The sequence below is a fragment of the Nymphalis io genome, chromosome 5, assembly GCF_905147045.1.
Source record: "Nymphalis io chromosome 5, ilAglIoxx1.1, whole genome shotgun sequence".
Classification (NCBI taxonomy): Eukaryota; Metazoa; Arthropoda; class Insecta; order Lepidoptera; family Nymphalidae; genus Nymphalis; species Nymphalis io.
In genome coordinates this window covers 11,519,182-11,534,202 of record NC_065892.1, presented here as the reverse complement: position 1 = coordinate 11,534,202, position 15,021 = coordinate 11,519,182, and the positions used below count along the sequence as shown (strand labels likewise).

Sequence of the window (15,021 nt, the reverse complement as noted above, 5' to 3'; positions counted from 1 at the left end):
TTGAAAACTATTTTATATTTTAAATTTAAATCTTATAATATTATGTTAATGTAAAAGTAATATAAAAACTACTTATTAACAAGAATGTTTTAAAAGAGAAACTGCGCTTTTGAAAGTTTATTTGAATTTTGTATTCATTCTATTAAATAAACACGTGTCGTAAATGTCAATATTTATGTAATGTTTAAGTAGATAGAATGTTCTTTGTCCCTAACTTTTATCACTAAAAAGCTAGACTTGTATTATTTTTTACCTCACATAAATGTTGTGTAATTTTCATATTTATCATTTTTATTTAATTTTTTTCTGATAATTAATTACAAAAATGACATTAGTAACATATTAAATATTTTTGTTTCTAATATTTCGAAATAAATGTTAAAATATATTTATTAAGGACGTGGCTGAATGGTGCGATACCTTTTCAGAAAATAAATTAATAAAAAAATGTGAAATTAAAGCCCATGTCATTAATAGATTTCTACTTACGTATTGACTATACGCGTATATAATGAATATTTATAAGATATAAATTGTAAACAATAATAATTTTAGATTACTTTAAGCGAGCCGGAAAACATACAGATTTAGTTGTAAATACATACATACATATGTATTTATATTTTTCTCATAATCGTCTAAAGTGATGAAGTATAAACGATAACCGCATGCGATTATCTTATTGTCAATATCATGACTCTGCTTTGTCACGGTGTAAATTATATACTGAGCATATATTTTACGTTTTGTATGTATTTTATTACATTTGTCCCTTTTAATAATTGCTTATTATAAATATGTTTCTTTTATCTTATTACGTCGGCAAACGTTACAAACGATGTAGAAATCAATTAATGTCTTCGAACTTTTTACATAAATATTCTCCGTCCGTCTATGGCCTGTTCGTAATATGGTTACCAAAGAAACTCGGAATGATTGCTATTCCGGAATGTGAAAGTGTTTATTTTTTTGTAACGAATGTTTAAGCGAATTAAGATATATAGGGCAATTTAAGTTCTTAATTAATTGCTCAAAAATACAGTACAGTAAGAGCCTGTGAATGTCCCACTACTGGGCTAAAACCTCCTCTCCCTTTTTTAAGAAAATATTTTTGGAGCATATTCTACCACGCCGCTCCAATGCGAGTTGGTAGAATACACATGCGACAGAATTTCAGTGAAATTAGATACATGCATGCTCACGATGTTTTCCTTGACCATCATGTACGAGATGAATTATAATTACAAATTAAGCACATGAAAATTCAGTGGTGCTTGCCGGGGCTTGAACCCACGATTATCGGTTAAGTATCACGCGTTCTTACCACTGGGCCATCTCGGCTCAAAAATATATTCTCAAAATTAATCATTTTAGTATTCATAATATTGTTGCCCTGGTCGAAATTCGACAATAATTATAATAGAAAAGTAAGTAGAACAAACTTATGCCGAATTAGCAATTTTGTCTTTGCCGATTTATGTATACATAATAAGTTTCTGTCCGTGACTTCGCCCGCCTGTGAGGGGGTGATACGTGTTAGATAATCCTTCTCCTTTTCTGTACCTCTGACAACATATATGTATTTCATGATGATCAATTGATTAGTTAAGACGCGTAACAAAGAAAAAAATTCACTTTCGTATTTATAATATTAGTTAGGATGGCTGCTCTAAATTAGCAAAATGTGTAGATTGTGTAAGAAATTATGATTAAAATTTGCAAGCGATAGAAAATGTCTTACAAAAGAAGTAGAGATTGAAATCGCAATAAAAAACTACACCCATATACTTATAATACTAAAAGATTCGACAAATAATAAGATTCGACAATAATAATAAATAAAGTATTTTATTTTGTTTATAATTCAATACAGCATTTAAAGTTTAAAATACTATTATAATATTCTTTAGAATTATTAACAAAAATCAAAACAAAAAAACACGAGTGTATTTATTAATTAAGTCAGTGGACTGTGAAATAATTTTACATGATTTGGCGCAATTTAGCACTTTGGCTCTGGCGACAATGCCAGTTAAATTACCTAGACTAACTTTGTTGAGAATAACAAGTAAATAATGCAATTTTGACGCTCATTACCATAGTCATTAAATAGTTTAATGTTTCGTCCGACGGAAGTGTACACTTGGCCATGTAATATCTGTAAATTTTGATTATTAGCCTCTATTTCGTAGCTCATAAAATTTAAAATTGATGGTGTGAATCCATCCAAGTCTATGTGTATTGTGTTTTCGGAAAATGGTTTATTATTCCGATGGTATTCCAAAATATTTACATAATCGAACGACAAGTTTGTTGTAACATAACGCTTGTCTATTCTGTATGGACTTGTATTTTCGTTGTTGCCATGTTTAAGAAACACAATATATCATTTCATTTCTTAATATTAACGTATTTTTATCGTAGCCTGAGTAGTATAATATCAAGTATAGATTTATTTAAAATCATGTTCAGAGTAAGTCCATTGTACAACAGAGTTCTCTTAAAAGATATTCGCATATTTAAACAATATTCTGACATGTTGCAGTAGATTTACCGATTACTGAGAAATTGTTCGAAAGCCTGTCCCGTCAGACTGGACTTATTTGTCCACTCGATACCATAATTACGTTTAGTACAGGATGTGTGAATGTTAACGAGAAACTCAGAAATCATGGGATAACGGTGTGTCTAATTATTACTCTTTATGGCAGAGGCATATTAAAGCAATTTTTCTCACAGATAATGTATACGGTTGTAGTAAAAAGCATACGAGTACACGCTAGACATTCATTGTAAGGGGAATACTTGAGATACGTCAAGGCTTATTAATACAAAGTGTAATAAAAGTATGCAATACAATTTTTTTAACTGATGTTGATAGATAGATACATAGAATATACTGTATATAACAAAGATGAAAAAATACATAACACATGGATACAACCTAATTAACATACGACTTCGGCGGTCTTATCGCTACATAGCGATCTCTTCCAGGCAACAAACATTTAATGACATTACTCACAGCCAGTTATGATACAATACTTCTTTCTTTGTTTTTGTTTCGTCATTATGTTAATGACGTATTACACTAATTTAGATATGTTAAGTTTTCTGGTTTTTTATCGCGATCGTTTAATAATCGGGAAACCGTTTAATGTTAGAAGATAAATATGCTGAAACTTTCTATGGCCAATTCAAGAATATGTTCCTACTAATAATGGCGTTCCTACTAAGCTAAGCGTTGGAGATAAATTATTATACCTGTACTGATATTATAAAGATGGATTTGTTTGTTTGGACGTGCTAATCTCGCGATCTGCGAGTCCGATTCGAAATCATCCTATTTACGTGAAATAGTATAATTATTGAGAAATTACTATAGTATAACATTAACGGCTAGGCTAAGCGTAATCTTTTAACGTAGGTAAAATCGCGAGAAGCGGCTAGTTTATCTATATAAATGCGAATACCAGCCTGCAATATGTAACGTAATTGATTAAATGGCATCATAATATTATTTATGATAAAGTTAATGTGATAAAACGGTACACGTAAAAAATAATCTTTTGCATAATCTTTTATAATTACAAATATCATTAACAATTCCTTAAAATTAGTTAATTTATTGCCTTTGACGTTAATTTTGTCGACCTTGTATCATTGATGTTTTATGTTTTAATTATATTTATTGATAATGTCCTTAGAATATATGTTACATACATATTATATTACATAGGTCCTGAAATCGAACTAAGGTATACGAGTGTATTAAACCTTTTTTTTTTTATAACTAAAATACAATATGTAGCGAAATAATTTATAATATTTCTATTTATTAATAAATGAATCATATCAAAGTTTTTCCTAATAAGCCATTATTTTGAAAAAAAAAGCAAGCTAATATTTTTGTACCTGTAACTATAAAATAGTAAAATATATTAATGACATGACAGTAGTAACGACTTGGCAATTTCAATGATGAAGATGTTCGCATCGCATTGTTTTCTTTGAGAGAGTCAAGTTGAGCACATTGTTGTGCCGTTCATTACCTTTTTCTTACATCTGGAGATTTTTTTAAATTGACATCAGATAGCTGTAAATGTAATTTTTTGGTTCTCGCGAAATGAAATTACTTTATACCGTTAACTACTTTTTATGCTTCAAATGTATTTTATATATAAAAATAATTATGAATTAAGTTATATACTTATCATTTTGTTTTTTAATTTATAATTTAAAACAAATTTATATAAAACTTTTTTGAAAACAAATTGACAATACAATGAAAATGATATCGTATCATATCGCTGAAGGAAATATATTTAATAAAAATATTTTAAAACATACATTTTGCGTGTTAAGGCGTAGTCTGGAAAAAGTTATACTAGACATTGCTATAAGATAACATTGCCGAGGAGACAGCTATTAGTTAATATAATTATAAATTATGGCTTTTGTTTTGTAGTTGATAATAGACTGGTATTCAAATGATTTTTTTAACGTGACGGCTTTCATACAATTCTAAACACGTCATCTGTTATTAATATAGAAATAAAATAATGATTTAAGTAATACGTTTGCGTTATACAAATATATGATAACAATATTTAAACACGTGTCGCGTGTTAATTCGTAATATGTAAATGTTCGACAGACTTACCACATTCTAAGAGCATTTCACTTGTCTGTGATCGAGTAAAACTTCAATTACAATTATAAAAGTAGCTTCATTGATATCCATTCTTCAATATTAGGAATATGAAATATTTCTATCGAGATGATTTTTTAAATGATTTATAACGTAATAATACCTACCTACTACCTATCATATTCATTTTACCTTTCAGTAACTGCGATGATAGCGACACTGTCAATTAAAAAAAATCGAGTAACTTTACTATACTTACTAAAACAGTCTTGTAAAACCACAGTGTATTCAACAAAAGGAAAAATATAGACCACACCATACCTCGTCAGAAAACTATTTACATACATAGTTTAGCATCAAATTAACATTTATGTTAAATATTTTATTTTTATTTTAATTGTAAATGAAGTGACATACATAACTCAATATTTAATGCGTAGCTGGTAGCATTAAACCAATGTTAGACGAATTTTATGTGATGTATATGTATTTAGTTGTATGTATATCGGAAATGTCGCAGTAGTAAGGCAACACTGAATTTTCATTTTTTTTAATTTCTATTAAATTATATATAATTCTTAAAATATCTTGAGGAACCTGCATGTATTGGGTAAAAATCTGCCATATTTTTTTCCACCAACCCCGCTATAGTGTAGAATAGGCAAATATCTTATTGATGTGAGAAATATAACACCTTTGAATGTGAAAATCAAATCTTATAGTGATGTCTGTATTTTTAACATAATATATTTACCATAATTTTATCTCGCTTTCGTATTATTTTATTGGGAGACATTTTGCATTTTTATATATGTTCAGCTATTATAAATGGTATATGAATCAACAGCTTACTTTAAGGTTGTCTAAAGATATGTTATCTTTTATGTACTACTGTTTTTATCTGTCGCCATTACAAACAAAAAGTGTGATACATTTTTTTATGATTATTTCCTGAACCTAAACCTGATTTCTGTCGAATAGTCTTATTAAACTTTAATACGAGGATTGTGATTGCATTTAGCAATAATGCTATGTATGTTATGAGTAAAATCATAAACAGATTTTTGTAGAAATTGCGAAACAAGCTTAAACTTTTAACTTCTGTTACCATATTACACGTGGTTACTCTTGTGGGAAAATGTATGCGATTTTAGGATAGAATTCCAAAAAGCGTTCGAAAGAAATTTATATTTAAAATTATAAAACGTTTGTGTCCTATATTAAAAAATCAAAAACTGTTTAGGTGATGGCAGATCTCGGGGCTATAACGTTCGCCTACGGGGCATATCAAATATAAATATCGTATTATTAATCTTATTGTAGGACCTAATTATGATTGTTGATGTAAAAAAAAACGCACTCATAGGCGCTTTACAATTAATAAGCGAGTATCATGTTTGTGTATTGAATAAATATTTTTTATTATTGACTTTGATGTTTCGTATATTCTTATTCGATTTTAAAACTTATTGGAGAAAGTTACGTAGTTTTATAATAAGGTCCCACAGACCGATTCCGACCACGGCGGCCAATCTCAAGAGAGATAAGCCAACTGCGCAGGACATATAACAGTGCACAAGTGTGTGCGCAAACACAGGTGCACTCTCTATTCCCTAGCTCTCATAATCCGATGGGACGGAAATACGACACGAACGGAAATAGTTCAGGCGCAGGACCAACAGCTTTACGTGCTTTCCGAAGCACGGGAGTGTACACACTTCCAACTTACAGACTCCAGGCTGCTACTGAGAATTTTCTGACAGAAAACCCAATAACTTTTTACTGGCCCGACCTGGGAATTGAACCCAGGACCTCCGGGTCTTACAATCAAGCCACTAGATCAACAGGTAGCAGTCAAGTACATATGTTTTATATACATATTTATATAAAATGTATGACTTATTTCTACGAAGTATAATGTTTCTTAACTAATTGATGCATATTTTGAATTAAATGGGAATTTTATTGTTATAAATATTATCTCTATAATTTGGTTTTTCTACAGTTTTTTTTGCCTTTGCGTATATCAAAAGCGGGTTTTCTTAAATTGAATAATTATTGTTATGGCTGTTAGTGTTCGCGTCACAGTTCGTTGACTTGTGAGTTTTTGTCCGTGTCTTCGGTTATTTGCTGTCGCGTGTTTGTCCACTATTTTATTTTAGGCTATTAAGAGTTCGTGTATCGTTTGTTAAATTAATTTCTCTCGATTTAATAATTAGTAGAAATTGCATTATTTCATAGATTTCGCATTTACACATGAAGTTATATTTGTTTTTCGATTAGTTACTTTATAATATTATTTCTTTGTAAATTAATAAGTCATCTTGCCCAATAACATTGACTTTTGGTTCGGTGGTAGACTCTGGTGGTGTTAAAATAATATATATGATATTTTTAAATTGACAATTTTAGTCTCACTAACAATTTTTTTATTAATATAAATTGGTTAATATTTTCGATTATACATACATATATACAAGGATACTAAATTGTACTTTATTATTATTGTAATTATAGACACAAAAGATAACAATTAAGGTTCCGTGTTTGGCTGCACAATAGTGATATAAATATGCCTCTTTTATGCTCACAGGCAGAGGTGACATCAGATGATCTGTGTACTCGTATGCCTTCTATAAATAAATTCGAGTCAAAATACATAGCCAAAATTATAGATTCAAGTCAAGCCGACTTTATTTGTGTCAATGTAGAGCAACAACATGTTTCAATTAAAAATATATATGGCAAATCCATTTACTAATTAATAACTCGTCTACAATTACCAGTAGGTTTGATATTGCGTAACGTTGTGAATGTATTAATTTCGGATTAATAAGACGACGGTCCATATCATTTGAAACAAATGATCACCAATAAAACTTATGTATTTGTAGCACCGACTCTTCAAACGCATTACACGCGTTTCTCTTCAAAGAAATATTATATAGTTCCTCATTGACGTTCTAGGGCTTGCTAGAATTCCAGGCCGATGTACGATGTCGCGAAAGTATTCGCTTCTCTCCGTTGACCGTGTCACAAGTCGCAGTTAGCACTTATTAAGTTAAGAATGCAGCACTCTTATGCGCATTTAAGTGTTTTTTTTAGTTTGTTCAACGGAAACCTTTTTAAGGAAAGGAGGTGACACTGTTTGAATGCGTTGTCCTGCTTTAACTTTGCTTTGGGTTTTTGCTCATGTTTAGCGATGTTGAGCGGCCACTGAGGACCAACGCTTGATTTATATGTATGTTAGTTATTTTTTGCGGCACGGAAATGGAAATTTTTATCCATGGAATCTAAATAATAAATTTATTAATTTATCATTTGTATAAATTATTGTATTATGGAATTTCAAATTTCGTCAAATTTTCATGTCTTGCGACTGATCTGTACTATTATAAACCTACACATACATACATACCTAATCCTACACAGTAGTAGTAAGGCAAGTGTAGTAGGCAAGGTGTGAACTATTTCACTTTTATTAACTGCTAATGAAATATGTACAACTTAATTTATTATTCGAAGATTTATTTAAGTATAATAAATCTTATGTATCTAGAAATAAATTATTATACTCTACAAACACATAATATTATCAGTTTATCGCAATATTTCGATTAAGAATTTTTGTACAAAAAAAATGACATGTTGTGCAGTATTTTTATCTCTAAACGAATGTTTACTGTAGTATAGGAAGTTGATAATAGGCAGACTAAATCGCATTCAGTATTAAAAATAACTTAGTTTTTGATAAGCTTGACGGCGGTATGTTGGTATCACAGGATGGCTGACTGACTGCCCCGTTTGTCTAGTGGCTAGAAATATGGCTGCAGAACACGAGGTTTTGGGTTTAAACCCTGGGTCGGGCCCATAAGGTTTTTCTGTTGGAGTTTCTCAGTAGCAGTCTGGAGTTTGGCAGTTGGAAATGAGTTCACTCCCGAGCCGCGATAAGCACGTAAAACCGTTGGTCCTACCACTGATTTTTTTCTGGTTGTGTCACATTACCGTCCCATCGGATTATGAGAGCGAGGAAATTGAGAGTGCATCTGTGTTTGCGCACACGCAATTGGCTAATCTCTCTTGAAATTGGCCACTGTGGCCAAATTCGGTCAGAAATACATCGTCATTATGATCACAGGATCTAGTTTTAATGCTTAGTCTTAAAGATATTATCGAAAAAGATGAAAAACATTTGAATTATATTTTGATTGCTTGGTGGAGTTTTCTCGTTTGTTCTCGGACTCCTAACAAGTAATATCCTGCGATTAATATCAAGTGAAGGAAAATGGCAATTTGTTTTTGATTCAGAACACAGATGACTTTATGTTGGTCGGTTTTCTTTTAGTTGAAAACTAAATAAAAATATTAAAAACATAGAAATTTTGTTAGTTTCACTATTATTTTTAATGAAATACCTGCAATTCTTATCATTTCTTCGGCAGCCGTCGCGATTTTCATTACTTTGACCTTGATAATTAATTTTGATGCCAATTAATTACACTATCAACTTTTAATCATTATTTATCTTGATTTCAAAATCTATGCTTTACGAATGTGACATTATAAAGAAAAAAAATATTGCATTTTTATATTTTCAACAATTTCTGTAACACGAGTAATTTTAGTATTTAAATAATAATTCAAACCAACACTCAAGCAGTTATGAATGAGAGTAAAAGTGTGTCCATAAATTGTCCACAATTCTTAATGAGTTATCTGTGCCATCTTAATGAACATCTTAAGGAGAAGTTGTCCTAATTACTATTGTGTATTGACAAGCAAGGTCGATGGACTCATACAAGCGAACACTTCAAAACTGTTAAACAGATTAATTAATCAGGCTAAATTAGTCCTTATAGCTCGGTAATAAATTCTATAATTGAAAATCGTAAATGTTTTCAACGTAGTATATTTGTTGTCGTATGCGTAACATAGAATATACATGTACAATACTGTGTGTAATCTGCGTAAGGATTAATTCAAGCAATGTCATATGAATTAACAATTAACAGGTTGTTAACGATGCGAATTGATCACGCTAATGTATAATGAAATAACCTAATGCAAGCAATTACGTGATAATTGTGTTGGATTCGTTTCTATGCATAAATATCCAGGCTTACACGTACGCTTTGTATAGTTTCGAATTTTATATTCAATTATAAATATACATAGACGTAGAAAAATTGAGAGGGGTCTGCAAGGCTCGTTACTTTAACTAGAAAACTATTATCTCTTCAAGAAATAGTACAATTTACACAAAATAAAACTAGATATACGGTGTTTTTGTAAATTATATACATTTTATTTTATTTATATAAAATACTATTACAATAATATAAAAAAAGTGATTTCAAAGAACTTCTGCACAAAATGATCTCCGCAAATAAATGTGGAAAGAATGCTTGCCGAAATTTTTTTATATATATTTTTTTAATTTTATAGGTACTCAGACGGCAAATGGGCCACTTGATGACTTATCATCAAGTGGCCCAGTTGGTGACCACTTATGGTCACCAACGCCCATAGACATTGTCGAGGTAAGAAATAATAACCATTCCTTACATCGCCAATACGCCACCAACCTTGGGAACTGAATTGTTATACCCCTTGTGCCTGTAGTTACATTGGCACACACTTCAAACCGGAACGCATTAATACTAACTATTGCTGCTTAGCGGCAGAATATCTGATATCAGCAGATGGGCCTGCCCAAAGATCAGGTGAACCACCTTGAAAAGTAATATATAACTTATTTACTACAATATTAAATGTACTTTAATAAATAACACATCGTTACCATTATCAGAATATATATATGTCCATGACAAACGATTTATCTGAGATTTATCACGTTTATATTTTATCTCCGTTGTAATATCTTAAGCAACATAAATATTTACATCTACAAAAGACAGGTATAACAAGTTTTATGCTATTAGAATTTGCCTTATTTTTTTATATCGTGTAATAATATTTCGAAAGAGAATAAAATATGTCAAATTAAATCATTTAGTTAAGTAGGCTTATATATTTATTTGAACACCAACAACAGATCCTGAAGTTTACAAAAGAAACATATTCAAGATAATTTGTGACTAGTTTTACACGTATTACATATTAACCACAGAGAATGATTTACAATTATATATTTTTTTTAAAAGTTATACAATTAAAATATATTTATATAAATAAATTATATTAAGTAAAAAAAGTTTAAAATTATAAAATTACAATTTCTACCATATACAAGTAGGTACTTTTGAATGGACATTTTATAAGATTGAATTAATTGAAGTTACCGCCGCTTTACAATGTCTACAAAACATTTTTAAAATATATCATTTCCAACTTTTTACTTATTTTGTTAAATGGATATATGACACGTGAAGTTATCAAAGAGAAATAAATGTCATTAGAAGACTTTTTAAACATCTTGAAATAGTATTTCTATTGTGTCAAGCATATGTGAAACATCGAAATTTATTATCATTTACAAAGTTTACAATTAATTAATTAAATAATAGAATAACAGTTTTGTTAATAGTATATAGTATACGCTATATTTATACAAAAGGGATTATATAGCGGCGATGGAGAGGTATGACGTCATGCCGTTTGTCGTCACGGCGTACGAGTCGATCCTACTCAAGGAGCGCCAATAGATACCTAAAAATGATACGATTGCAGTCAAAACATTTTAAAATACTTAAATTATATTTATTTATTATGTGCTGTTATTAATGGATATTAGTTTTAACATAATATATTTCAATTCAATATTATGATAACATTAACCATTTGCTGTGTCTCGGATTCCTGGGAATGTTGTCTCAGTATTAAAATTCAGACGCCATTTTGAAAGAAGACGCGTTTTGAATAACTGTATCGTGTACAAACATACGCTACATCAGTTTGTCATGTATTTATTGAATGTGACTTTTGTTGTATTGATCGGATAGGTATCTAACCTATCCGATCAGTTGTAGACCGAATCCATAAACACTGATAATTAAAAATATTGTACAAAATATTTGACTATCATATTAAAACTGGTTCTTGTTTAGTAAAAAAGGCGCAAATATAAGAAATCCACTAAAATATGATTAAAATTGTATATTGTATGATACCTGCAACAAAACACCGAGCAGTCGCATAATAGTAGTAAACTCAATCAAAATAATACAATGGTACACCTGCGTCATGGAAAACATCGGAGACTTATTAATATAAAGTAAAAGAGTTGTGAATTCATACATATGAGTATATAGTGATGGCGTTTCTTATATGAACAATAAACTCAAATGCTGTAGGTTCAACTGAGTTATCTTAGCGAAAGCTTAACGCTTAGTTGGCGGGAAAATAGGAATGCCCTTGGAACATACCTTGAAAACTGCATATTTATCCAGTGGAAAGCGTGCTGTAGCCTTTTTAAGAGCTTCGTTATTTTTTGAAACAGAATAAAAAATAGTAAATTAAAAAAAAAAACAAAATATTCTTTACAGTAATTTAAAACAGAAACAGTATCTACGCCTATTAGTGTTTTTGCCTTATATTTTTTTTGTTTTGATATAGCGTTACGGAATTCAATGTTCCGTAAAAAGTGAGACGCCTCATTCAAGTGTACAATATAAATTACTAGATTTCATTTGTAAGGAATACAATTACCTCGTGATTCTCTAAGAGATTATAATTTCTATTTCTTAAGAAGTATATAGCCTATTAACAAAAGTCAAGTGATTTCCCAAATTGCTTTACCTACCTATCAAAGTATTTTATTTTATTACCAAGTATAATTATGTTTTAGAGTACGTTATGAAAACTCGACGTTCTCTGATCAAGTTTACCGATCATTGCCATTTGCAATATTTATACTTGTCGCGGCTACCTATTCAATGTATACCCACAATAGTGGAACGCATTTATATCGTACCATTTAATTCAAATTGAACCGTAATACCAAGGTACAAAGTTGAGTTTTATATAAATGTTCTGATTATCCTAGTAACAGGTAAATTCATTGTCAGTCTCATATTTAGTTTGATTAGTGAATATTGCTGTGATTAAATGAAAACGTGTCTTAATAAATAATAATATATTTAAACATATATATACAAGTTGTACATATTTATATGTTATATTAAGTTATATGCGATACTACGCATATGCGATATATGAAGTGTAATAGTGTTCCATAATTTCAATAATAAATGGATGTGTATGTTTTGTAGATTAAGGGTATAAGAACGATAAATCTGTAAGGTAAGGATACGAATAGATTGATTCAATCTTTTTTTTTATAGAATAGGAAGGCGCACGATTATATGAGCCACCTGAGAGTAAGTGGTCACCAACGCCCGTAGACATTGGCACTGTAAGAATGTTAGCCATCGCTTACATAACCAATGCGCCACCAACCTTGGGAACCATGATGTTATGTCCCTTGTGCCTTTAATTACACTGGCTCACTCATCCTTCAAACCGGAACACAACAATACCAACTGCTGCTTTTGTGCGGTAGAATATCTGATGATCGGGTGGTACCCACCCAGACGAGCTTGCACAAAGCTACCACCAGTATGTTATATGATAATGATTTCAAAAATACACACAGCTTAACTTATATAATATTAAACATAATATATACTCATGTAAACAATATTATTAATAATATTTAAGAAAAAAATGGACACAAATTGTAATTATCCAAACATAAAGAGTGATTATAAAATTGTTTGCAATAATTGCTAATAATTACTATTACTTATAAAATTGCACAAATTATGTTTGTATATAAATGTAATACCAAAACATTTTTCATGTTTTGTTTAATTGCTCGTTATCAAACAAGTTAATTGACCTTTTGCATGGATGTTTTACTTTTTGCATTGGAATATTAACGTAACGACTTAGTTTAGGAGATATTTCAATTATATGTATGTCTGGACTTACCTATTTCGATTAAATGTAGAAAAAAATATCTCTATAATAATTTTACAGAATCACAAAAATCAGTAAGTGTTATTAAAATTAATTCATAGTCAAATTCAATCAAAATTAACGTTTGAATGAAATATTTTGCAAGAATATATTATCGAGAAAAATTTATTTATATATAACTACTTCGGTTCTAAGTTTAATTCTCCTGAGAAGAGTCGACAAAAAGCTCAAATTATTATATATTTATTCAAATTATTAAGAATTATAATATGTAATTGTTAAAGCAAATATACAACAAGAAACGCCTATTACAATATATGATATCGTTGTAATAATTTCAACATAAAACGTGTGTTATTTTAATTAGTTTTATAATAGTCTCGGCGAAGTTTCAATGTCTTCGCTACACCTTGAATATATTGTGAGCGTATTGAATTTTATTAAAATTGGTTATTTCATTGCCTCGTTATTTTTTTTTATAGTTTCTTTATCTTTGTCGTAAAATAAAATAAATTGTGTATAAATTTTATGTATACTTCCTGGGTGAAAGAAAATTACAATTATGTAGTTTGAACATGTGTTTATCATGCAATTGTAGCGAAGTAAATAATATGTACCCTGTATTAGTATATTTATATTGAAATGTTATATTAGTATTTTAACATAAATATTAACATATTTTATTTTTGTTATTAAAAAGATAACTTAAAATATTGTACATGCAATACTAACGAGGTTGAATTGTTCACAGATAAAAAATAGGAAGAATGGCGCGCTTCAACACAGTATTCTTCGGGGCCGGAGTACGTTCTAGTCATAGGTTAAGCTATTGTCTCATTGCCATGCTGCTCTTAGGTGAGTTGTCATATAATAAGCATACATATACTCTAATAGGAGATTTAGAAAGGCAGGTAGCCTAACCGGTGGTAATTGATCATCATCATAATCCCAAGGGGATACGGGAAGGGGGTACCTTTGTTTAATCATCACAGTCCGATAGGACAACAAAAAAACTCAAATTGTTTTTTTTTTTTTGGTCCGATTTCAATTTGAACCAGTCCTGGGTTTTGAAATATGTGGCTACATTCATAAGCTATTAGACCAACAACACAGTAAAATAATGAACGTATTTCATTAAAAGATAGAGAACGCAGGAACGATTGATATATTTGATACTCTACTTAATGCTTTGTGTTTTCAGTATTACCAGTAGCGCAGTGCCAACTCGAAAAGTTATATGTCGATGAAACGGATATTAATCTCCTTGTGGATGAGACGCATCTCTTCAAATTGATTCAAATGTAAGTGCAATGTACAGCGAAACACTAAAAAATAACTTTAATGACGTAATGATGCAGTTATACATTCATTTTCATATATGTCATATTATTACGAAAATTTTCTTAGTGAAAACGAAAAATAACACAAAA

At 30.0% G+C, this 15,021-nt stretch overlaps 1 protein-coding gene across 7 annotated transcripts in view; it reads left to right on the top strand.

Annotated features, from left to right (window-relative positions):
- LOC126768667 (cystinosin homolog) overlaps positions 1–15,021 on the top strand; it is a 43,252-nt gene that overhangs the window by 17,929 nt on the left and 10,302 nt on the right. For 5 of the 7 annotated variants that reach the window (XM_050486909.1, XM_050486904.1, XM_050486903.1 and 2 more), the window contains 2 exons: positions 14,343–14,446; positions 14,793–14,892. In XM_050486909.1, coding sequence (XP_050342866.1) covers positions 14,359–14,446; positions 14,793–14,892 — 188 coding nt within the window. In that variant the 5' untranslated portion in view covers positions 14,343–14,358. Of the gene's footprint in view, positions 1–13,993; positions 14,013–14,120; positions 14,194–14,342; positions 14,447–14,792; positions 14,893–15,021 lie in introns of those variants that run through there. The other 2 variants (XM_050486907.1, XM_050486905.1) reach the window with 2 other exon arrangements.